The sequence below is a fragment of the Pogona vitticeps genome, chromosome 1, assembly GCF_051106095.1.
Source record: "Pogona vitticeps strain Pit_001003342236 chromosome 1, PviZW2.1, whole genome shotgun sequence".
NCBI lineage: Eukaryota > Metazoa > Chordata > Lepidosauria > Squamata > Agamidae > Pogona > Pogona vitticeps.
In genome coordinates, this window is record NC_135783.1 from 96851046 (window position 1) to 96875614 (window position 24569).

General features: G+C 39.5%; 1 protein-coding gene and 1 long non-coding RNA gene across 2 annotated transcripts in view; both read left to right on the forward strand.

Moving 5' to 3' along the window:
- Window positions 1-24569, forward strand: part of SEC63 (SEC63 protein translocation regulator) — a 34527-nt gene that overhangs the window by 8989 nt on the left and 969 nt on the right. The window contains exons 2-20 of the mRNA XM_020801344.3: window positions 356-455; window positions 956-1070; window positions 2006-2118; window positions 3347-3408; window positions 6045-6103; window positions 7325-7375; window positions 7919-8027; window positions 8743-8837; window positions 8923-9055; window positions 9436-9528; window positions 10068-10222; window positions 11161-11308; window positions 11787-11869; window positions 13096-13155; window positions 14234-14404; window positions 15320-15475; window positions 16114-16215; window positions 22191-22289; window positions 23640-23744. Coding sequence (XP_020657003.1) covers window positions 356-455; window positions 956-1070; window positions 2006-2118; window positions 3347-3408; window positions 6045-6103; window positions 7325-7375; window positions 7919-8027; window positions 8743-8837; window positions 8923-9055; window positions 9436-9528; window positions 10068-10222; window positions 11161-11308; window positions 11787-11869; window positions 13096-13155; window positions 14234-14404; window positions 15320-15475; window positions 16114-16215; window positions 22191-22289; window positions 23640-23744 — 2009 coding nt within the window. The remainder of the gene's footprint in view (window positions 1-355; window positions 456-955; window positions 1071-2005; window positions 2119-3346; window positions 3409-6044; window positions 6104-7324; window positions 7376-7918; window positions 8028-8742; window positions 8838-8922; window positions 9056-9435; window positions 9529-10067; window positions 10223-11160; window positions 11309-11786; window positions 11870-13095; window positions 13156-14233; window positions 14405-15319; window positions 15476-16113; window positions 16216-22190; window positions 22290-23639; window positions 23745-24569) is intronic.
- On the forward strand, window positions 19840-21222 carry LOC144586682 (uncharacterized). Its single transcript, XR_013541641.1, has 2 exons — window positions 19840-19973; window positions 20067-21222. It is a non-coding gene; the product is annotated as an uncharacterized LOC144586682 (long non-coding RNA).

Consider the following 24569-nt stretch of genomic DNA (forward strand, 5'->3'; position numbering starts at 1 on the left):
TATAACATTGCTTTTTTGCTTTAATTTATGTTTGCTGCAGCTCAAGAAGATGGCTTTCGAACATACATCTTCTTTTGAAAGTAAATTGGTAATCTCTTTGGATTGTTGCACAGAGAAGTACTGAACCATTGCAGGTGTCAAGTGTGCGGTCATCTCAGTAAACTAGTTATTGAAGCTGACAAGTAATTGAATGATGCTGTGAAAACGCAGACCTTCTGGTCTTCTTTGCTGGGCTTGCATTATTTTAATTTTGCTTTAGGATTTGAGCAGATGCTAGAGGAAATCTTCGTTCAAAAGATATTTTGCTGCTACCAAAAATGAAAGTAATTTTCCTTCTCATCTTCTCCCCCACTAGAGCAAATTCGCTTAAAGAATTTAAGAAAAGTGTATGGAAGATGCCTGTGGTATCGATTACGGCTGTTAAAACCCCAGCAGAATATTGTTCCTACCATAAAGTAAGTTTGCTTTCAGTTCTAATGTTGCCTTTTACTTTTTTTGGTAATAAGAACCATATTCATTTTAAAATAAAATAAAAATTAACTTTGCACAGTATGATAAAAAAAAAATCAGTGTTGTAACAGTAGGTGGCATCTGTAAAAAGTGTTGTAACAGTAGATGGCATGAGGAAGATAAACTCTAAATAATGAAACACATCTTCTACATAATGAAACAACCTGCACAATTCTAGAAATGAAATTAATAACGTATAACTGAGGAGGTATGCTAAAAAATTAGGGAAATATTTACTACCACTTTGTTTAATGGGCAGCGATGCTTTCATACAATTCACTTTATGTTCAGAAGCTGTATGCTCTAGAGAGTCCTTTAGGATTGCTGCCTGTAATGATATATCTCCTTCAACTTTCAGTATATAATTTGGCTATATGTAACTTATTTTCAGAATTTAAAGCATTTGAAAACTGATAGTTTTAACTTTTTTAAAAAATTTCAACAGGAAGGTAATCCTGCTTGCTGGATGGGCGCTGTTTTTGTTTCTTGCTTACAAAGTTTCGAAAACAGACAGAGAATATCAAGAATACAATCCATATGAAGTGTTAAACTTAGACCCAGTAAGTAATATTTTCCAATGTTTAATACTGTAACCCAGTTTGATATAAATATCTTTATACTCTCAAATATTATATCCAGTATTGTGGGAGTGACTTTCTTCTGTTTTTCCTTGATTTGGAAAAGCTAGAGCAAATTTGCAGGGATGCAGTCAGGAGCTGGGGGACCCTTTATAACTGGTGACCTAGAGCAGTGATCCTCAACCTTGGACCTCCAGATGTTCTTGGACTACAGCTCCCAGAAGCCTTCACCACCACTTCTGCTGGCCAGGATTTCTGGGAGTTGAAATCCAAGAACATCTGGAGGCCCAAGGTTGGGAACCACTGACCTAGAGAGAGCTAAGGGGAAAAGGAAAGTGTAGAAATTTCTTTTTCTATCCCATTTTTCTATCCCAAAATGGGTTAGACATTTTCTAAAATGCTGTTGAGGACAGCAAGAACAAAAGTAAATTAGTATGACTGCATATTAATGTAAAATATTTAAGCATCTGAGTTTTCCAAAATCAGATTATATATATTCATATAGAATATATGGTCTTGCCCAGAGCTATACAGGCTGGCTGTTCTCCTGGGATGCACAGTAGGAACTGAATCCCCAAGCTCTGGTTCTGCTGCCAGATATCTAATTCACTGAGCTTTTTAGCCAAAATGAAACAAACAAAAAAAAGGTTTCATTTACAATATACTTTGAATGGGAGAGTTAGACAATTCATTCTCATTGAACAGAAAACTTTCAATATTTTCCCTTGTTACAATTATTTGTTGAATGGTGGTGAGAAATTACCGTAGGTTTCTGAGGTGCACATAAATGATAGTGTACTACTCTTCACAATACAGTCCTAGCCATGTGTTTAATGGTAATAACTCCAGGTAAGAAAAGCATAGAATTGTAGGCTTAATGTACTTTATGTAACTAATATGAAACTTTTTCTCAACAGGGAGCAAGTGTGTCAGAAATTAAAAAACAGTACCGTTTGTTATCATTGAAATACCATCCAGATAAAGGAGGTGATGGAGTTATGTTTATGCGGATTGCTAAAGCTTATGAAGCGTAAGTTCTATGCATGGATAGGGTAGTTGATGCAAGCTAACGTAGAGACTTATTAGATTAGTTAAGTTTCTTTCTTTTTTTCTTCAAGGAAGTGAGTTGTGCATCATAGATGTTTTTCCTTGGGCTGATGAATATTTGTGCAGTATCCTGTGTAGAAAGCTGGTAATGTATTCGTTGTTCCTGGAACAACACATACAGTACCAGCCTTCTTCACAGGATACTGCACAAATATTCTTCACTACAAGGAAAAACATCTATGATGTACAACTTGCTTCCCTGAAAACAGATACTTATTGACATCCTTATCTAAATCTTTGAGTCAGTTGGTCTGCTTTTGGCATGAACAGTTGCTGCAATACTAGGAAAATAAGATCAGTAGTGATTTTGTGGTTTCCTAAATGGTATACCTCTTAGTTTAATGTGTGCTGAAACACTGAATCTTAGGGTCATGATGTCAAAGTCAGCTTGAAAAGCATAATGGGAATTACACATCTTTATTTTCTTTTATAAATGACAGCTTGTTATGGCAGAACCTGGACAAAATGTGGTTAGTCTTTGTTGTGGACTAAGTGAACAAAAGCTAGTAGGCTTGTTGGGTTTGTTTTGACAAGTTTCACTTTCATTTGTTTTGCATACATGTCTAGGGAGCTATCTAAGCTTTTAAAAAACTCCTAGGAAAAAAGGATTTGAAATATTAGTTGTACTTGGGGTTGTATTCAGCATTTCATTCCACTTGCAGCTTCCACTGCCACTTTCCCCACTGCTTTAGAGAGTCCTCCAACATTCCCAGACATATTTGTGGATTGACATAATGGATTGCACAGGGAAGGGGAAACAAATTAAAATCATATTCTCCATTCTGCCACTGGAAATGTTCCACTGGATGTGAAGCTTCCCACAGACAGAATAAGTCCCCCTATCTACTGGAAAATAATACTGGATTTAACTAAATATTTCGTATAGCTCCCTTCTACCTATTCGTTTTGGCTGCATTCATAGGCAGACCTATGGAGATAATTGCTAAGTCTAGCAATGATAGTATCTTGAGACTCTCACATTGATGCAGAATGCATGTTTCCCCATGTCTAACATGTTACATGCCATCATTAAAATGTATGACCTTTTAAAACAAGCTTGTTTTAGGACTAGGCTATTTGAACTAAGAAAAAAAATCACTATGGAAGAAAATTATGAGGTGCTTTCTAACTTGCTGTCCTCCTTTTGTTAGCTTAACAGATGAAGAATCTCGAAACAATTGGGAACTATATGGCAATCCTGATGGACCACAAGGTAATTCTGATGCATATTTTTTAATTGTATCTCAGTTTGTCAGTACCTGAAGTTTTGTCCTATGGTGTTTTTTTATTATTATTCGGTTCATTGCAGATGTACTATTATTTCAGTCATTTTTGTACCAGTCCTCTTAGACTGAGAAGTAGTGACATGTCCCAGGATCATTTGGAATAACTTCAATGGCTCACATTAACATACAGTATTTTTTCATGCACTACATTTCATGGATTGTTATTCAAAAAGCCAGCCTTGTAAACTTACATATGTATTGGTTTTGGGGTTGTTAGATTACAACCTTATAGTAAGCACAGGCTGTCCATACAGCATTCTAGCTCATTAATGGGAACGAATGGTGTGGACATACATGTAGAAATGCAGGATTTTAAAAAATATTCTTGTACTACTTGTTGGAAGAATCAGAAATAGGTGGGCAGGCCTCAAATAGCTGCTCGTACAGTCACACATGGAGTTTAGCCTCTGTGCAGAACTAAGTGCAAGACCATTCTAGAGCAGGGGTCCTCAACCTTTTTGTAATGCGGACCGGCGGAGCCTCTGAGGGAGGTGGGGTGGCCCCTTCTGCTCGCGCTCTCCAAAGCTTGCACTCTCCAACCCACTGCTTCACCTGCGTGCCCACCCCACCCCTGCATGCGGGGGCATACTTGAAAGGGTGAGGAAGTGCGTAGCGGCAGCGGCAGCCTGGGAGTCTGAGCATGGCAGGGGGGCCATCTAATTAGCCACAAACTGTATCTTCTCCCCTAAAGTTACTATCAGAACACAGATTGGTTCTATGAATCTTTAATTTTTAACAGAGAGCAGCTGCCCAACAGAGCAGGCAGGCTTGGGTGAGCTAGACCAGCGCCTTGCAAGCATGGCTACATTTTGCATGCCGTCTGGAGCAGCCACCTAGATCCCGAGCATTGAGCCCGCCTCCAGCCATGCTGGTGATGAAGGAGCTAGGGAGATGTATTCGCGAGCTGGGGAGAGTCTCCCATCCCAGCTATTTCCACCCTCACCAAAGAGCAGTCTCTGAGGGTGGCATGGAGTGGGTGGGTGGACTGGTCGTGAAGATAGCAACTCCCCCCCCCAGCATCAGCCCCCTCGAGCCAAGCAGTGCCCAAGACTCGCAGCTAGATGGAGATGAAACATCACTGCAGAAGCAGTAAGGGTGCCAGGAAGCGGGAGGAAACTGAATTTCCAAGCAAGGCGGGAAACCTAGAGCTTTGTTCACACAGGCTTTTCACAGTCCTCCCCCTCCTGCCGTCACAACATTCTCCTTGGCCCTTCCTTCTGCATGTGTACCACTCCTGCTCCTCTCCAGCCCTGTCATCTCCTTCCTCCTCCTCCCCTGCCACCTCCATCCCTTCCCCGCCCCTCTCTGCTCTATCCCAGGAGTTCCGAGCTCCTCTTTTCCTGAGGCTGCTTCGAAGCTCTGCAGGCGGATGGACAGCTAAGGGTCTGATTGTCTTTCCAGCTTGTGCAACAAGACAGGAGCGAGCACTCCTACCACTTCCAAGAGGAGGAAGAGAAGAGCTTGGCAATGGGCTGGAGCAGTTCCTCTCTCTCTTTTTCTCTTGGGGAGAGATCCACATGTGCCGAAGGAAGAGTGCCTTGCCAGGGGCTTTTCTCTAGTCTTTCCGAAGGCTGTCCCTTTTCAGTTGGGGCTGCTGCTTTTGTAGAAACTTAGCAAGGTGGACCTAGATACAGTGGTGCCTCACACAGCGAGGTTAATCCGTTCTGGATTAACCCTCGCTGTGTGAAAACATCGCTGTACGGATCAAAAAAAGCCATTGGAACGCATTAAACTTAGTTTAATGCGTTCCAATAGCAGCTTTACTCACCATACAGCGATGTTTCTCCGATGGCCGGCAGCCATTTTCACGCCCTCCCCTCGCTTAACGAGGGCGTGAAAACGCTGTGCGTGGCCATTTTGGGGCTTCCGGCGGCCATTTTGAAGCTGCCGAACAGCTGATCGGCGGGTCGCAAAGCAAAGGTCGGTGAGCGAACCGCTTACCGACCTTCGCTCTGTGATTTTGAGCCATAGGGGCCTTCGGTGGAACGGCTGGAATGGCCCCGTTGTGCGGATTCATCGTTCTACGGTGCACTCGTTGTGCGAGGCACCACTGTATTTCCCTTGGAGATTTCCCCTTCTTCCTCTGCGATTGCTAGGAACACCGGCCTGTGGCTTTGCTCTGCCCATGTTTTTGGCCACCCCCATCGTCGCTGCTACCGGTGCTGGCGCCGGGCTGTGAAGCCAGAGCTCATACGCTCCCCCATGCGCTCCCCTCCCACAGCTGCTTTGCATGCAGGGGGGCATGCGTGAGGGGGTGAGGGAGTTCTCATCCTGGTGCTGGCACGAGCACGGGTGCATAAAGCAGCTGTGGGTAGGGGAGTGCGGGGGGGGGGGGAGAGGTCTTTGCAGCCTGGTCGGGCTCAAGCCAGGGACCAGCAATGGGGACCGGGGGTTGACAACCTCTGTTCTAGAGCTTGAGTCAGAACTGGCACTTTGGTTTCGTTTCCTCATGGAGATAATGTAAACCTGTGTGTGCCTTGAGAAGCTGAACCAGCAAAATATGTATACAGCTTATGTAAACATTTTGCTGTATTTTATAACTTTCCCTCTTTATTCTATGCAGCTACGAGTTTTGGAATAGCATTGCCAGCTTGGATTGTAGATCAGAAGAATTCTATTTTGGTAAGGTAACATTGTGTTTATTGCCAAATTATCTGTGTCAAGTTGAAGTCCCCAATATACATTGTGTAATTTTACATTGTTTCCTTTCCATAACCATTTGTGGAAAAGCTACAAGCTTTGCCTGCATAGTACATGTTAACCTTGGTTTTTTAATAGCCTGTTGTCTGGAAGGCTATACTCTTAACCAGTTCAGAATAGTGGCTCAGAATTAACACATGCCTACCTAGCTCAGTTTAGCATGGTGCAATGTAATCTGCCTTTGATTTGTTTGAAATTGAGTCCTGGAGGATCTTTTGTCTTTATAGAGAAATGTTTAGTATAGTTGGGAGATCTATATTAATTTAATCCTCCCTTTGAGATTTAAAAACTCAAAGCAGTGTAAGAATCCAAATATAGGCAATTTGGCAACTCTTTCCTGGTTATGCCATAACTTAAATGATAATAGCATTGATAAAGTGATTTGTTGACTTTGCACAGGACAGTGACAATTCACAGTTGCTGAAGAGCAGAGTAGTTGAACCTTATTGGAACTATTTGGTTTGTTCTATAGTTTGGGGGATTATTTTTATTTATTATGTTGGACTTGAAGGGTGTGGGGAGTCTGGGTTTATATAATATTGTAATGACTGCCCAGAGTATGTAGTAGTTCCACTATGTTGGGTGGGTTATAAATGTTTTAAAATGAATAAATAAATGATGTTGTAAGGCTGGTGTAATGCTAGTGGTCAGGATATTTTTCTCCACGTAAGCTGAAGAACTGCTCTGGAATGTTGCCATCCCCCTGCAGCAACATTTGTGGCACATGGGGATTTGGATGGAGTTTCCACCCCACCCCCCCATGATGTTGATGGACGCCTACAAAGGAATAATCACATTGGGTTTTGTCCTACATATATTTTTCCTTTTCCTCCCCTTCCCCTTCTTCTTCTTCCTCTTCTCCCCTCCACCTCCACCTCCACCTCCACTTTCTTCTTATTGACATGTGTCTCTTGGAACAGTTTAAAACTGCCAAATTAAAAAAAAGTGCCTTTCAGTGTGAGGCTTATGAAATAGTGCCAAATTGTTTGTAAGGTTCCGAAATATTTGCTGCAATTCTCTTCAAATGTCTTAAAAGATGGCTGTAGCAGTTATGATTTTGTATCACTTTGCCTATCCTATACAGCTTCTATTAAATTTATTAGAATATATTTGATATTTCTTCTTTCCCTTATATCCCTTTAGGTTTTGCTGGTTTATGGATTAGCATTTATGGTTATTCTTCCAGTGGTTGTAGTAAGTATTGCTTTAAATATAAGGGACAGGGTGCATTGTGGTAAAAAGTGAAACAGTGTAAACCTTTGGCTCACAACCATTCCCTCTTCCTTCCTAATATCATGGAAACCTACTTTTATGAATAAATGACTGCTGTATGAAATGAACAGTTTGTTCCTGTTTACTGGACATTATAGAATAACATTTGCCTTCCCTTTCTGACATTCCAAGTATGCTATGTTTCCTGATAGTCCTTGCACCATCAGCCTATTGCTTTCTGTTTTGCTCACTTCACAAGCATTAGAACAATACATACCTTAAGTGTCTTCATTCTTTGCAGTCTGTTGAGAACTCCAGATGCTTTTTCCAAAGACTAGATTCTTTGGAGATTTTTAACTTCTTATTTTGCAAAGCTAACTCCGGCCTAGATAGAACTGTGGGGCTTTCTGTACTTTGTATTTAGTAAAAGGGTCAGAAAAAAAGGATATATCAGTCTATTAGTTTATTTCAGTTGTTTCTGTATATCACTAAAAGCAGTCAATTTTTCTGTTTTACATGATTTAGGGTTCCTGGTGGTATCGATCAATACGTTACAGTGGAGATCAGATTCTCATCAGAACAACCCAGATTTATACCTACTTTGTTTACAAAACAAGAAATATGGATATGAAAAGTAAGTCTTACGGTGCCAGTTAAACATAAAATGTTTGCAACAATTTATTTCACTCTTGTTTACTGATAAAAATATAGTTTTCCTTGGCATGTCTAAGTAACTTGTGGATTATGATTTTTAATAGTCGTTATGTTGTACTGCCTGATTCTTTTACAGCTCTTTTTCCAGAAGGCACAGTGGGGAATTGAATTCCCAACCTCTGAATCCACAGCTAGATACCAAACTCTCACTGCACTGCTATTTATTTATTTAAAATATTTACAGCCCACCTTTCTCTTCAAGAGGACCCAAGGTGGCTTCCAGAATTAAAACGAACAATATTAAAAGCTTTTCTAAAAACTTGCCATTACCTTGTATTGTACTGCCTGATTCTTTTATGGCAGCCCTTTCACACCTTAGATCAACCCTGTTGGCAAAAAAAAAGGTTGGAATTACAGAGGGGGGACCCATGGCAGGTTAAAATTGCTTTGGGTTGTGTGTGGGAAGTAGACTGCATTTTTTACAGACGTGCTGAGTCTGTACGTAGGCCGTACCTGCTTCAAGCATCATCTAGAGACTGATGTGAATGATTTTTTTCTCCTATGCTATCCATTAACACTTTAAAAATGTGTTAGTATTCAGTCCAAAAAGTTTCTTCTATATGTTGAAGGTAAATTCAATATATGTAAGTGATGGTTTACAATCATCATGAGTTATACCACTTCTTTCTTTGCAGGGCTCATAATGGTGCTAGCAGGAGCTTCTGAATTTGACCCACAGTATAATAAAGATGCAACAAGCAGACCTGCAGACAACATTCAAATACCACAGGTTTGCAGTTACTGAGAGATGTTTTACTGTTTGCATTGGTGTTTAAATGTCCTTTACTTACCTTTCCCTTTTTTCCTTGTTTTAGCTCATTCGAGAAATTGGGGGCATAAATTTAAAGAAAAATGAACCTCCACTTACTTGCCCGTACAGCCTGAAAGCCAGGGTGCTCTTACTGGCTAATCTTGCCAGAATGAAAATTCCTGAAGCGCTTGAACAAGGTATCTATCTTGCTTTAGAAATCATGAAGGTGTAGGGCTCAGGCCAGATGATAAAGTGGATCTTGACAAGTTATAAAATGTGTATTTCAACCTTGTTTATTCCTCTGAACCTATGACCTAGGATGTATTTGCACTCTGTCTATCTGTTATTTTATATCCAGAAAATGAAAAGCTACTAATATGCAGCTGTCTGTGTTTCTTCTAAATCTGCTGTGGAGACTTGGAAGAATAGATTAAATATAGATTTGGAACCTTTAGAACAGATTTCAAGGTATGCAAGGGGAGAAGTCCCATTGTATGATGATAGTTCTGCTTGCCCATAGGCAAGGTTCAAACAGCTGTTTGACATCCTGGACTGTTCAGTATCTCATGTCTTTCAGATCAGCAGTTTGTCTTGAAAAAGTGCCCTGCATTGCTTCAAGAGATGGTTAATGTAATCTGTCAATTAATAATCATGGCACGTAGCCGTGAAGGTAAGAATGAGTCTTGCTTTAATTTTTTGTGCCTTCTACAAGATATTTGAAATTTTGCCCTCAAAACTGGTTGTCAACTGCTCTAGACAAATTATTAGGAAAATGAGACAATATTGCTGCTCTGGCATATCCTGTGAGGAAGGAGAAACCTTGAATTTATTCCTAAATGCTGTGTTGCAATACTGGTATTTAATTCCACCCCCTGGAAGCTTTTATTGATTCTTCTTGCGTTATTACCAAAATATCATGAGCTATAAAAATGATAGTAAAATCAAGTTCCAGCTTTGAAGAGTACAAATAGAATATGGGTTAACATGAGTATGGTTTCTGACAAAGAGCAGTGTTTTAGAAAGAAGCTTCCTTTTTCATAATTGAAAGTGAAGCCAGAAAGTATATTCTAGCTTCATTAATATATTCAAGACCATCTTGGGATAGTCGTGTGAGTTGCTTATTGTACGAGATGCCTTTACTGATCCATTGTGTTGCACATTCACACTCGCAGTTGAGTCCCTCATATATTTTTAATCCCACTCCCTCAGAAAGGGAGTTCCGTGCTCCCTCATTGGGGTCCCTGGAAAACTGCATGAAACTTTCACAGATGACTGTCCAAGGGCTTCAGCAATTTAAATCTCCACTCTTGCAACTCCCACATATTGAAGAGGACAATCTCAGACGGGTCTCTAATCATAAAAAGGTAAAACATTAAAGAAAATCTTGTGCCTTCTTAAAACTAACTAGCTTATTCTGCAGATTTAATTCTATGAGAGGCTAGTTCAGTTAGGTTTTCATTGCAAAGAGCTGTATTCAGGGCCACACGATGAAAGAGGAAGCTAGTGAGGACACAATTTGTAGGCAGGTGTATTTCCATACCTGGATAATGCAGCTAATATTTTCTATACCAGGTGGCAGCAGCAGCAGTAGCCATTCTTTCAAATTGCAGTTATTAATTCTCTGACTGTGTGATGTTAAGTGGGTGCTGAATGCCAGATTTTAACAACACAAGAGAGAACTGTCTGTTCCGACCACAGTTGAGTTTGTAGCAGATCTGCATTTACTGTTGTTGCTGTGGCTTCTGCTACAGTTCAAAAAGGTGGATTGAAGAGTTAGTAGATTTGCTGTTAGTATGGTTCAAAGGGAAAGAGGGTTTGAAGCTAATGGGAAAAGGGGAGCATAGCCACACCTCCAATTTCTTCTTCCTTGCAAAGGTTTGTGGCCCTGCTATTTGTACTAATACAAGTACATTTTAAGGAAAAGCCTGCCATCTTTTTTGGGCAATCACTTTGAAAAAATTATTTGTAAATATACTTTTTTCACTTCCATTTTTACCTTTGTTTAGAAAGCTTGTTGAGGAAGCATTTATGATGTTTTGTTCCATGTGTAAATTATGGGCTTTCATTTTAAATCTTAACAGAAAACCAGGTTTTGTAACAAATTTACTAACTTTTGTAAATCTTGATATGTTAATAGTGCCTTGTGCAAAATTTTGTATGCAGTGAAGTTCATTGATATTCCAGTTGCATATTTTCAACAGTCTTTGGATACAAAATCATATATAATAGAATAAATAAAGAATTTATGTATAATATGTGTTCACACAGTAAAAATGTGTATTTTTTCTTTTTTAAAACTCAGTATAAAATCAAAACAATCCAAGACTTAGTGAGTTTAAAAGCATCAGATCGTCACAATCTATTGCACTTTCTTGAAGATGAAAAATATGAAGAGGTTATGGCTGTTCTTGGTAGTTTCCCGCATATCACCATGGATATAAAACCCCAGGGTAAGTAGTGTTGTTGTTCATAGTTTCTTCTCATTTGATTATTTGGACTGTACCTATGGATTTCAAGTAGCATATAGAATATGTTATGGATTGTGACTACTTTTGATAGGTTATGTGAATTTATTTGAAAGAGTATAGAAGAATAGTTGAAAATCTCTAATCTTGATCAAATATGTGTGCCTTATGATTAGAATAAAGACCAGAAATTAATGAAATTGTGGTCCTTTCTAGCCATCCCTCTTTTTTTTCTCCATTTTGCATTTCTTGCACTGTATCCCTTTGTTTTCTCATACAGTATATTTGCCAGTCCAGCTGAGGATTTAAGCCTCAAACATTTTCTGATGCTTTTTCCTTCAAAGACATTCTTAAACAAGAATAATCTACTTTGATATCACCTACTCACAAAAGAGCAAAGGTATAAGGGAGTAACCAGAACAAATTCATATGCCTATTTCTCCCCTCACTCTTTTTACTTTAGTTTTGGATGACGAAGATAGCAACAACATCACAGTAGGATCACTGGTCACAGTTTTGGTCACCCTTACAAGGCAGACAATGACAGTGAGTACTATTTATTTGTAGACATTTTTCTTGTACCTGCTGGAGCCCCTTGCCTCTTTCTACTTCTGTAGTCCTTTTTACCTCTTTTTAGGAATGGAAGCTCTAGCCTTGGTGGAAAACCAGTGTGGAAACTTCCATATTGGCTGGACAAGGCATCTGAGATTAGAGTGTTTTTGATAGTCCTGGAGGAGACTTTTGATATGTTTCTTGGCTGAGGGATGTGTTCCTGAGACCATAGTATTACAATCTTTGAGATTTTCAAGCAACATAGGTATTTGACATGAGCTTTTAAATATTAGTACCATGCAGTGGTGACATTTTATATTTCAACTTGTTAAAAGAATTAAGCCTCTTTTTCCATTTTTTATTTTAAAACAAAAACAATTATAACAACAAAAATAGAAAAGTACAAAAATACAAATAATAGTGCTAATTGAGACTACATTCTAATGTGCACCCCATACCATGGGACCCCATTGAACAATTTTTATTGCAAATTTCCTTTCCAAAATTGTATAGGTTGTTGCTTAGAGGCTTTCCTCTTTCCTTTCACTAATATTTTAATTGCCCTTTTCCTCTTATCTACAAACCTTCAAAACAGCTTGAGCGTGGTACCTTTGTTGATAAATGACAAAATCTACCAGTGAGTTCCATTTATGAATGGTGATTGCAAATCCAAAACTACAGATGGATCCTCTTTATAGCTCATTGCATATAGTTTAGTTGCCTCGTACATGCAGCTAACTGTGGCTAATCTTTGATCTCCTGGGGCATGTCTTGGTTGTGTGCCTTGTCATGTAGCCAGTTGTGCAACCACGATGTACCCTGACACCTCATCAATTAGTTGCAGAAAGTTATGTAAACGTTACATGAGCACCAATAAAGTTTAGCCATTGGTTAGCCAATTTTCTAGATCAGAAGGGCAGATACCAGATTTTAAATTGGAAATGCATGTTCAGAAACATCGGTTCCCCTAATTCTTTTAAGTGTGCATTCCCCTGGAGCCATTATTTTTGTATCTTTCTTTAGGAGTAAAAGAACAGTACAGAAGCCTGAAGTCAGTCTGTCCTTCTCTAGATTTGCTGTTGAATGAAAAGTGCCCTTTCTTAATAATGAGAATTTTAAAGTTAGAGTTCAGTGTCTTCCCTAATATTTTTGTAGAATATTTAATTGTTGACTGTTCTTTCACAAGAAGACTAATAGATTTCACTTGTCCTTCTATTCAGGAAGTGTTTGAGAAGGAGCAATCAACATGTTCAGCTGAAGAGCAGCCTGCAGATGATGGGGTATGTTGAAAATGAATTACTGATTACATTAATTTTATCAAGTCCTTAGATTCACCTGAAACATTTTTATTGGAAAGCTAGCTGTGTAGGAAGTATGGTCTGCTTCCATTTCCATGAGTACAACATGAAGCACCCTACTTCTGGCAGAACAGCGAGGTATCTCTTAGAACAGGGGTCCCCAACCCCCAGTCCACAGCCCGCTGCCAGTCTGTTGTTGCCTTTGCAGGACTGGGCAACGGAGGCAGATCTCTTGCCCCCCTGCACACATCCCCCCCATATGCCCACATGCAAGCACAACCTGCCCACCCGCACGCATGGGTACCCTATCCACCCACATGCAAGTGCACCCTGCTCACCCATGAGTGTGCCACGCTCACTTGCACATGTGCGCAAGTACACCCCTTACCTACGAGCATGCCCCACCCACCTGCGAGTGTGCCCCGCCCCCTCAACCAGTCCACAGTTTGGAAAAGGTTTGGAACCACTGTCTTAGAAGATAGAACAGATCCACCTCACCTTCTAAATTCCATGTATAGCAGCGATTCCTGAGTTCATATATTAATTTATTGTATCATTTGTAAACCATCTTTCTCTCACTGAGGAGAACCAAGATGGCATTTAACAATGTTAAAACAAGAGACACTAAAAGTGCAGTAAGTTACAGATTAAAAAACAATTAAACATGCAGTGATAATTAAAAACCCATTAATTCATTAAAAAGCATTTTAAACTTAAAGACACAGTTAGAAAAAAAACCCCAATATATCTTTTATTGGTGGTTTCAAATCCTTAAGCTAGCCAAATGGACTATATTGAAAATACATAAATGTTGTAAGTAGATACCTTTTTTAAATGATAGTCTCAGTCCTGATATTTATCAGTGTTCTTGAGTACTAGCTATCATGTGGTAGCCAGCTTCCAGAAAGGTAGCTATTCTCAACTGAAGTGGTCAAAGGAAGGCCAGAAGACTTTTCATACAGGCTGCTATCTTCCCACAGATAGAAAAATGTTCTGTTCAGGCTGTCTGTTTAAACTAGCAGACACTGACAATATTAAATATTCCTTGTTAACTTTGTAGCAAGGTGATACTAACAAAGTGAAGAACAAAGGATGGCAACAGAAGACGAAAGGGGCAAAGAAGGCTTCAAAATCAAAGAAGAAAAAACTTGTGAAGAAGAAACCTGCTCCTGTACCTCTGCAACAGACAAAGCAGCAGAAGCAAAAGCAACCAAATGGAGTAGCTGGAAATGTATGTATCACTTCAAATGGATTTGATGGGATCTGTCTTAGGATTTAATAAAAAGTTTGTAGAAAAACATTTTCCTGAAAAAGTCTCATGAGTGCTCCTGGCAAACAAAATTGCCTGTAAATTGTTGAAAGTAGCAGGAATCCTATTGGTCTTTTAAAAAAAAGTTTGTATGTGTTACTGTATCTAATTGTGGCTAATTGATGATGTGCTGGAATGCTTCTCAGTTCTGCAGTCTAGTATGTGACTAGGCACCTGAATGTGACTTACCCTGGCACCTTGTTAATTAGCCACAGTGCACAATCCTTATATGAACATCAGTAGATTTCTGGTCATTAATAAGTACATCACCTCCCTGTGCTGGATGAAAATCCCTTTATTTTTTTTAACTCATCGCTAGGTCCCAGTAAAGACTGACAGACAACCAGACCTTCTGGGGAGAAGAGCCCTGGTTGGCTGCAAAGTGCTTCTTAGCAATGGTGAAAGTAAGACAAGTTAAAACTAGACCAGACTTGGGAGGGGAAGGGGCTGAATCAAGGACTGCATGAGCAAACTTTACCTGTTGTGCAAGCAGTTTTCTTTTCCCCCTCAGTGTGGGAGGATTTCAGTCTGCTAATGGTATCCATTCAGCTAGTGAATGGGCAAAACTGTATGGAAGCTCAAGTTCCTTTTTCATGTTTTAAACACTATTATTTTGTAGCATGGCTTTATTTTTTTTATTAGCAATTATAAATATCAATTATCAATCTTTTTGTAGGAGGTTCTCTATCATAAGTAATGCAATAAACAGTTTGGTTCAACGAAGTATAATGACTATGATGTACCTTACTGTAGTTCTATTTTTAAAGCTTAATCTGTTCTGAGTAGTATCACTGTTTAGAATGCAAAAGAATCACACCGTTACCCTTTTTTATTTAGGAAATTGTCAAGGAGGAAGATGATGATGTTTCTGATAAAGGAAGTGAATCTGATGAAGATGACACAAATAGAGACTCTTTAAGTGACAAAGATGATGGAAGTGATAGAGATTCTGACAGAGAACAAGATGAGAAACAAAGCAAGGATGATGAAGCTGTAAGGCTTTTTTTCCCAAATTATCTGGTGGAAATTCTGTGGGGCTGGAGAAATAGCATGGTGGTCAGTTGGTCGAGCCATGTTTATTGGAAAATGTCTCTTGAATTTAAAGAAATCCCTTTAATCCACAAAGGAGTGAACGGAATATTGTTTCGTTGTCTGTAATGCTATAGAGATCATAGAGGAATCTGGACGTTTTTTGTAGGTGCCTTGTCATAATGGATTAGGTTTCTGTAAATACACCAAAATTTGTTTCAATATTGAATGCTGAGATAATATTCTGAGCATCGTATTGTATGACTTTGCCAGCACTTGGTTCTAGAGCTAGAATTTCAGAAGACTGAGTCTCCCTAGTAACATTTAAAATATGTTCTTACTTCCTATTCTAGGCTATTTATTTTAATGTGATACCAGAGATAAGGTGAATGCTGTAGAAGTATGGTACTGAAAAGATAGTACTATGAGCTTGATTGTTCCCAGACTTTGTTTCAGAATAACTCATTTTCTCTGTTCTCATAGATGTCAATAATATTCAGATGTGTTTTTACTTTGTTCTATCATTCTGGACTATTACTTTTTGAAATGCTACACAAATGAGCAGTGTTAACTATACTGAATTCTTTTTGTGTCTCCATCAGGAGTGGCAAGAATTACAGCAGAGCATACAGCGAAAGGAACGTGCTCTTTTAGAAACCAAATCAAAAATAACACATCCAGTTTACAGTCTCTACTTTCCTGAGGTCAGCAAAAGATAACAAAGTAATATTGAAATCAAACATTTATCATATTGAGAAATTACAATGACAGTTTGCCATTTTGACAAAGTATAATGTCAACTTTAAGTATCATCATAGGTCAGAATCCTGTTGATTGATTACACTGGTGTAAGTGCAGTGGTAAAATGTGCAACAGAAAACTGCCATTATCCAACAAGTTGCCATTTGTACCTCATGATGAAGGAAACAAGTAGTGACATTAACCAGCAGCAGTTTCATAGAATCATGAAGTTGGAAGGGGCCTATAAGGCCAATGAGTCCAAATCCCTACTCAGTGCAGGAATACAGATCAAAGAATATCTGCCAAGTGGTTGTCTTAAGTTTCTCTTGAATGCCTCCAGTGTTGGAGCACTCACTACCTCTCGGGGTAATGGGTTCCACTGTCTGTCTTACTACTCTTAACAGTTAGGAAGTTTTTCCTGATACTGAACCGAAATCTGGCTTCCTGTCACTTGAGCCCATTCTTGTGTGTCCTGCATTCTGGGATGATTGAGAACAGATCCTGTCCCTCCTCTGTATGACCTTTCAAGTATTTTGAAAACTGCTATCATATTTCCCCTAAGTCTTATTTTCTCAAGGCTAAACATGCCTACTTCTTTCAGTCTTTCCTCCTAAGGCTTGGTTTCCAGCCCTCTGGTCATCCTGCTTGCCCTTCCTCTGAACTTGTTCCAATTTATTGGCATCCTTAAAGTGCAGTGTCTAGAACTGAACATAGCACTCAAGATGAGATGTAACCAGTGTCAAATAAAGGGGAACTAGTACCACATGGGATTTGGAGACTATGCCTCTGTTAATGTACTGCATTTGCTACTGCTATTGTACTTAATGGCAGCATATAATGAGCAAATAGGCTTATGGCTAGCTACAATCATTTAAAAAAAAAGAGATTTTCTGATCTACTAAAGTGCTTTCCAACCTTGAGTCCCCATATGTTCTTAGACTATCACACCCAGAAATACTGGCCTGCACAGCTTGTGGTGAAGGCTTCTGCGAGTTTAGTCCAAGAACATCTGGGGACCCATGGTTGGGAACCATTGCTTTAGATTTAGAAGATTTGTCCTGTAAAATGAGATGGTCCTCAGAAGACTGGGTCTCATCAGTGGCATTTTAAACACATTTCTGTTTCTTTTGTGTGTGTGTGTTTGTGATTTATTGGTGCTCTGCATACTTAATATTCTTACAAATTCCCTTACATATTCAAGACAGTTTCTCTGTAAGTGCTGTTTTGATAGTATAGGAAGTGGCAATCCATGAAATCATCTGCTATTCTTGATTATGACCATTCTGTTTTCTTGATAAAAAATATTGTTTTGCTAAAGTAGGGGCTGCATTTGTGGAACCTTTTGATATGCAGCCTCCCACTTTATCCCTCCCTCTCTGTGAGTAGGTGAACAAAACCCAAAAGAGGAGAGTTTTACATGATATCTGAACCCAAGTTTATGGCTTATTGCATGCAAATGAGGGAGGATTTCATAAGCCAACAGCAGACTCTGATTTAAAGCTGGCTTATGATCATAGCTTGTTTGAGTATATTTGATCATCATGTCACATTCTGACATCACACAAGGAAAATCACCTGAAGGGGACAACAAACACACCTTGTGCCCCTAAGCCAATATATCTGCCTCTTATGTTGAAATGAAGCTTAAATCTTCTAGTCATACATAATTTTTGAGAGTATATTTAGGAATTGCACAGATTGCCTTTCTGTTCAGCGCAATACACATGCTGGTTCCTTGGCATGCCTGCATTTGCTCTCCATCTGTTTTAAAAGGAATGTTGCCCACTTGGCAGGTAGTTGTGCCAGCTTAATTCAGGCAAGTTCTCTAGATTTTAACAATGATCTACTAACAAAATAAATACTTAGGACAAAAATTAACATCTTCCTTTTCAAATAGTGTCAAATATGGAGACCACATGCTTAGTTTTGTCTGATACCTAGGGCTAGGCTATGCATGTCCTTGAAAATATGCCTGATAATCTTACTAATATTGGCTTTCTGTTAACAGTTTCTTCTTTGTCCATCTGTCTAATAATATGCAGAAGGCTGTAACTGGCCTTTGTGATATTTTAATGATACAACAGTATTTATTTTTTGTAAACAATGTCCCTGTTTAATCCCTGATTAGACAGTGTGCCATTCAGAGGGCAAATTAAGGCAATTCACCTTTCGCTTGACCTATTTTGTGGATATTGGAAATAAACTGTAAACATTCTTGAGCTTTGCTTGAGAGAAAGAACAGAATAATGTAAAAACAAGTGGGACCTGTTAGAAAATCTGACAGGCATACCCTTGTCCTCAGGGACAAGACAAACTTATTCTACTCTAGGAAACAATAGACTAGCAACAGGAAGTATTTCAACTGTTCGTATCTCCTCTGTAGGTTTCTGTGGCCTCTGGGCTCCTTCAAACCCATACAGCTAAATTTAAAACATGCATAAATTCATGTATTGGTCACAAAGCCACTTTAAAACAAATATTTCCTACTAGTTTTCAGCCAGTATGCCTATTTTCAGTTCCATAGAAAATGAACATTGTCTTAAGGTTTTAGACCAGATGTGTGCTTTTAGCCTTCCAGATGTTACTAGCCTGCAGTTCCCATTAGCCTTAGTTGTTGTTGTTGTTTAGTCGTTAAGTCGTGTCCGACTCTTCGTGACCCCGTGGACCAGAGCACGCCAGGCCTTCCTGTCTTCCACTGCCTCCCGGAGTTGTGTCAAATTCATGTTGGTAGCTTCGATGACACTGTCCAACCATCTCATCCTCTGTCATCCCCTTCTTCTCTTGCCTTCACTCCTTCCCAATATCAGGGTCTTTTCCAGGACGTCTTCTCTTCTCATGAGATGGCCAAAGTACTGGAACCTCAGCTTCAGAATCTGTCCTTCCAGTGAGCACTCAGGGTTGATTTCCTCAAAAATGGATAGGTTTGTTCTCTTTGCAGTCCAGGGGACTCTCAAAAGTCTCCTCCAGCACCACAATTCAAAGGCATCAATTCTTCGGCGGTCACCCTTCTTTATGGTCCAGCTCTCACTTCCATACATCACTACTGGAAAAACCATAGCTTTGACTATTCGGACTTTTGTCGGCAAGGTGATGTCTCTGCTTTTTAAGATGCTGTCTAGGTTTGTCATTGCTTTCCTCCCAAGAAGCAGGTGTCTTTTAATTTTGTGGCTGCTGTCTCCATCTGCAGTGATCATGGAGTCCAAGAAAGTAAAATCTGTCACTGTCTCCATATCTTCCCCTTCTATTTAAATAGTTTTTATCCTAGAGCTATAATTGCAATTAATAATGAGCTTAAAGACCACCAGTAGTGAATAATTAGTTGGACTGTGTTACTTGGCCTGCAGTGTAGATGTTTGTATTTTTAGTGGGGGACTTCTAGTGGGTGGGGAGTGTTTGGGGAATGTTATGTGTGTGCATGTGTCTGGTCTCTGGGTGTCTGTGAATTTCGTTGTATGGTATACTGTGTATATACTTACAATGACAATAAATTATTATTATTATTATTATTATTATTATTATTATTATTATTATTATTATTATTATTATTATTATTATTATTATTATTATTATTATTATTATTATTATTATTTGCCAGCAGGTGACGGGACCAGTGGCCATGGTCTTAGTTTTCTTTATCTTGAACTTCAGACCATTTTTTGCGCTCTCCTCTTTCACCCTCATTAAGAGGTTCTTTAATTCCTCCTCACTTTCTGTCATCAGAGTGGTATCATCTGGTCTTATGTATATACTCACAGCAGCTAGATTACTCTGGGCCCAGAAATGGAAAACAGAAGAGGTTCCGACGATGGAAGAGCTGTTAAAGAAACTATGGGACATGGCAGAGTTGGACACTCTATCAGAAGCATTGCGGGAACAGCCAAGAGATTATGTAAAACAAAGCTGGGGACTAATATATCTCTGGGCCCAGAAGAAGACTGAAGTTTAGGGTGAAATTTAGGATATATGTAGAAATTTATTAATATATACTGTAAACAGATATAGGGAGAATAGAGGACTAACGAGGCTGAAATCTTTGACTCCGTGGGGGGGGGGGTACTTCAGATAGAGGGGTTAGTTTAGTTTTTTTTTTCTTTGCTATATGGTCTTTTTTTTCCCCCCGTCTCTTCGTTTTGGTTTTCTTTTTCTTTTTTGGTGTCTTGTGGTTTTATGTATGTTAGAGACTATCAATAAAAAAAAAGAGTGTTATCATCTGCATGAGATGGTTGATATTTCTTCCGGCAATCTTAATTCTGGCTTCATCCAGTCCAGCCTTTCACATGATGTATTCTGCATATCAGTTAAATAAGCAGGGGGACAATATACAACCTTGTCGTACTCCTTTCCCAATTTTGAACCAATCAGTTGTTCCATATCCAATTCTAACTGTTCCTGTCCCACATATAGGTTTCTCAGTAGATAGATAAGGTGGTCAGACACTCCCATTTCTTTAAGGACTTGCCATAGTTTGCTGTGGTCCACACAGTCAAAGGCTTTTGCATAGTCAATGAAGCAGAAGTAGATGTTTTTCTGGAACTCTCTGGCTTTCTCCATAATCCAGCGCATGTTTGTACTTCAGGGAGTTCTCAGTCCACATACTGCTGAAGCCTGCCTTGGAAAATTTTGAGCATAACCTTATTAGCGTGTAAAATGAGTGCAATTGTACGGTAATTGGAGCATTCTTTGGCACTGCCCTTCTTTGGGATTAGGATGTAGACTGATTGTTTCCAATCTTCTGGCCACTGTTGGGTTTTCCAAACTCGCTGGCATATTGAGTGTAACACCTTAACAGCGCCATTTTTGAAGGTTTTAAATAGTTCAACTGGAATGCCATCGCCTCCACTGGCCTTGTTGTTAGCCATGCTTTCTAAGGCCCACTTGTCTTCGCTCTCCAGGATGTCTGGCTCAAGGTCAGCAACCACACTATCTGCGTTGTCTGGGACATCCAGATCTTTCTGGTATAATTCCCCTGTGTATTCTTGCCACCTCTTCTTGATGTCTTTGCTTCTGTTAGGTCCCTACCCTTTCTGTCCTTTATCATGTATATCCTTTAATATTTCCAATTTCTTGAACAGACTTTCCCCCCTTTTAATTATTTTCCTCTATTTCTTTGCACTGTTCATTTAAGAAGGCCCTCTTGTCTCTCCTTGCTACTCTTCGGAAGTCTGCATTCCATTTTCTGTAAGTTTCCCTATCTTCCTTGCATTTTGTTTCCCTTCTCTTCTCTCCTATTTGTAAGGCCTCGTTGGGCAGCTACTTTGCTTTCTTGCCTTTCCTTTTCTTTAGGATGGTTTTTGTTGCTGCCTCCTGTACAATTTTACGAGCCTCCATGCATAGTTCTTCAGGCACTCTGTCCACCAAATCTGGTTCCTTAAATATGTTCTTCACTTCCATTGTCTATTCATAAGGGATTTGATTTAGATTATATCTGACTAGCCCAGTGGTTTTTCCTACTATCTAGAGGTCTACTAATGATCTACAACTATTCTAGTAGGTGCTCCCTTGTAGTGTGGTATTTTGCATATCTTCTGTTATTTGATGCCCTCTGGAGGTTTCTCTTCTTTTTGACCTTTGCATTGTCTACACTCGGAACAACTGGGGAAATCTGTATGACTGTGATACTCTGTGGCCATTTGCTGGTTGGGGCTGATGGAAGTTGAGTTCAGTAACATCTTATGAGCTACAGATTCCCCATTCCTAGTCTGGAAGGTGTCCCCTTTATCTATATAAGTTCTGTAGTAATGATGTGCAATAGCAGTGAAGCCAAGTAGGCTATCTTGTGTGACTGTCTTACTGGAATTAGCCAGCCAGAGTTAACTGTAGCTGTTCCAAGGAGGGTGAGATAGACTGTGAAGTTCAAGACCTTTGAAATTTCAAATCCTGTCTGCCTGATGAAGCTCAGTTAAGGTTTTTCAATCCTTTCTGTTTTATTCCTCAACAGGAAAAACAAGAGTGGTGGTGGCTATATATAGCAGATAGAAAGGAACAAACTCTAATATCTATGCCCTATCATGTGTGTACACTTAAAGATCGAGAAGAGGTAAATATCTTGGTGGTACCTAACAATCACAGGTATATCAGTTATTTTCTGTCATACAGATTAAGTTGGGTAAGACATGCCATGCTGCTTTAAAGTATCAGCAAGTTTTTCTGTTTTTTGTTTTTATTTGTGTGTTTTCTGTTTTATTTTTTTAAAATTTGAAATGCCAGTAGAAACTATTCTGCCTCTTTTCTTCCAGAGGAAAAGAATTACAGCTCTCAAAGCTCACACAAATGAGTGAAATTAATGCTTGCAGTTCCTGTACATTCTGGTCACTTCCTTGTCTGGCAGGAACTATTTTGAGTGCCAGGGTGGTAGAAGACTGTAGTCCTACAGCACTGGTTCTTAACCTTGGGTTACTCAGGAGTTTTGGACTGCAACTCCCAGAAGCCTTCACCACCAACTGTGCTGGCTGGGGTTTCTGGGAGTTGCAGTTCCAAAATATCCAAGTAACAAAGGTTAAGAACCACTGTCCTACAGCATTCTACAGTGAAAAACAATGAGATCTGCTTTCTGCTGCCTGTGTCTCTTGCAGATGTCATACTTTTTGATCCTGAATTATGCTAGGGAGGAGACTTTTCCTTCTTTGTACTTCAGCTGCTCAGGAACACTGTGTGTGACTCATGTTAAGTTTTACAAATGGGCAAGTGCAAAAAACACATTTAATAAGGAGGTTTTATATGTAGAATGCATTCGAAATATGAATGGATATTTGTTAGGACAATTCCAGTAAAAGGATCACTGGTATAAGAATGTGGTTGGATGGGTATAAATAACATTTGGCACTTAGTAGACATGGGGTATTTGCATATGAATACGAATATCCCCACACAGGTGGACATAATGAAGGTCCAGCCCCCTGGGACTGAACTATCCACTCACTATTCCACTGTTGCTGTGGATGCCATGTTCCCTTCCTATTGCTCCGGAGCTTGTGGATGATGAGCATCGCCAACCGGACACTCTGGAATGATAGGAAGGGAGTGCAGAGCCAGCGGCGGCAGTGGAAAGTAAGTGGACCCTTATTATGTCCACCTGTGCGGGGGTATTTGTATTCATATACGAATACCCCCATCTCTAGTAGTTAGTATTGCAGATATTTCAACTGTTCCTGAAAATAATGGGGGGAAGGCAGGGGTCCCGAAGAAGAAAAAAAGGTTTTAATTCCCAGTCTTGTATTGTTTTAAAGAATCTCTCCGATCACGCTACTTTCATTGAATTAAACAGTAAAATAGCAGTAAAATTGAAGCCTAGCAAATTCTGCCCTTGTGTTCTTTTTACTATAGCTGTTTCATTGTTCTCCTTGTCAATGCCAGGTTATAATATGTTGTGAATGAATTTTGTTTCTAGGTGGAACTAAAGTTTCCTGCACCAGGAAAACCTGGAAACTACCAATATACGGTATATTTAAGATCAGATTCCTATATGGGCTTGGACCAGATTAAACCATTGAAGGTAGGAGTTCTGACACTTTTGGGATTTGGCTGGAATGAGGGATTCTGAAAATTCAGTGAAGCTTTGAATATAATGATTGCCACATAGGACTGAATTGGTATGCAGTGTAGCAGTAGTCTTTTTCCAAGGGAAGAAGTAGATTTTCCCAAAGACTTTGTTCCATATGTGTAAGTCTTTCTCTGTCAAAATGGCAGCTCTTTGTTAAATTGGCTCACCCTGCCCCTGAGGTTCTGTCTAATGCAAGTGAAGTGTAACTGGGTACACTCAAAAGTACCCAGTTGGGGCTATGGGGCTAGTAATTCACTTGTTCATGACTCCATTCCACTTGTACTGGCATTGAAATACATCCCAGGATTTTCTGGAGCCACTTAGTAGGTGATCCCAGTACATCAAAGCCAAATGCAAGAGTAGCATTATTCTTATTTTTATATAGCTTAATTTACCAGCCATTTCAGTGAGTAAAGTTTTGTTGACTCTGTGAGTGGAGTCCTTTAAAATTCATTGTAGTAAATATCACTCACACCCAGAAACTACCAGTATACTGGACAAAATACATTTGGTGTAAATTTGTGCTGGTAGATTTTAATTGAATTGAAAGCTTCTTATCCTCTCATTTTACGTTTGGAGGCTCCCTGGGGCCCCTTTTCACCCTGGGGAATCCCTTGGGAGCCTCAGGATGGGAAGAGGGGCTTTAATCATACAAAATGCCCATCGATCAAGCTACAATAGGCTTGAGACTCCTAGTGCCCTTTTTCTTTTTTCTTGTGGTGATTAATAGCTCTCTGCCCTCTCAAGGTTCCAAAGGCTTCTCTAGGGGCAAAAAGG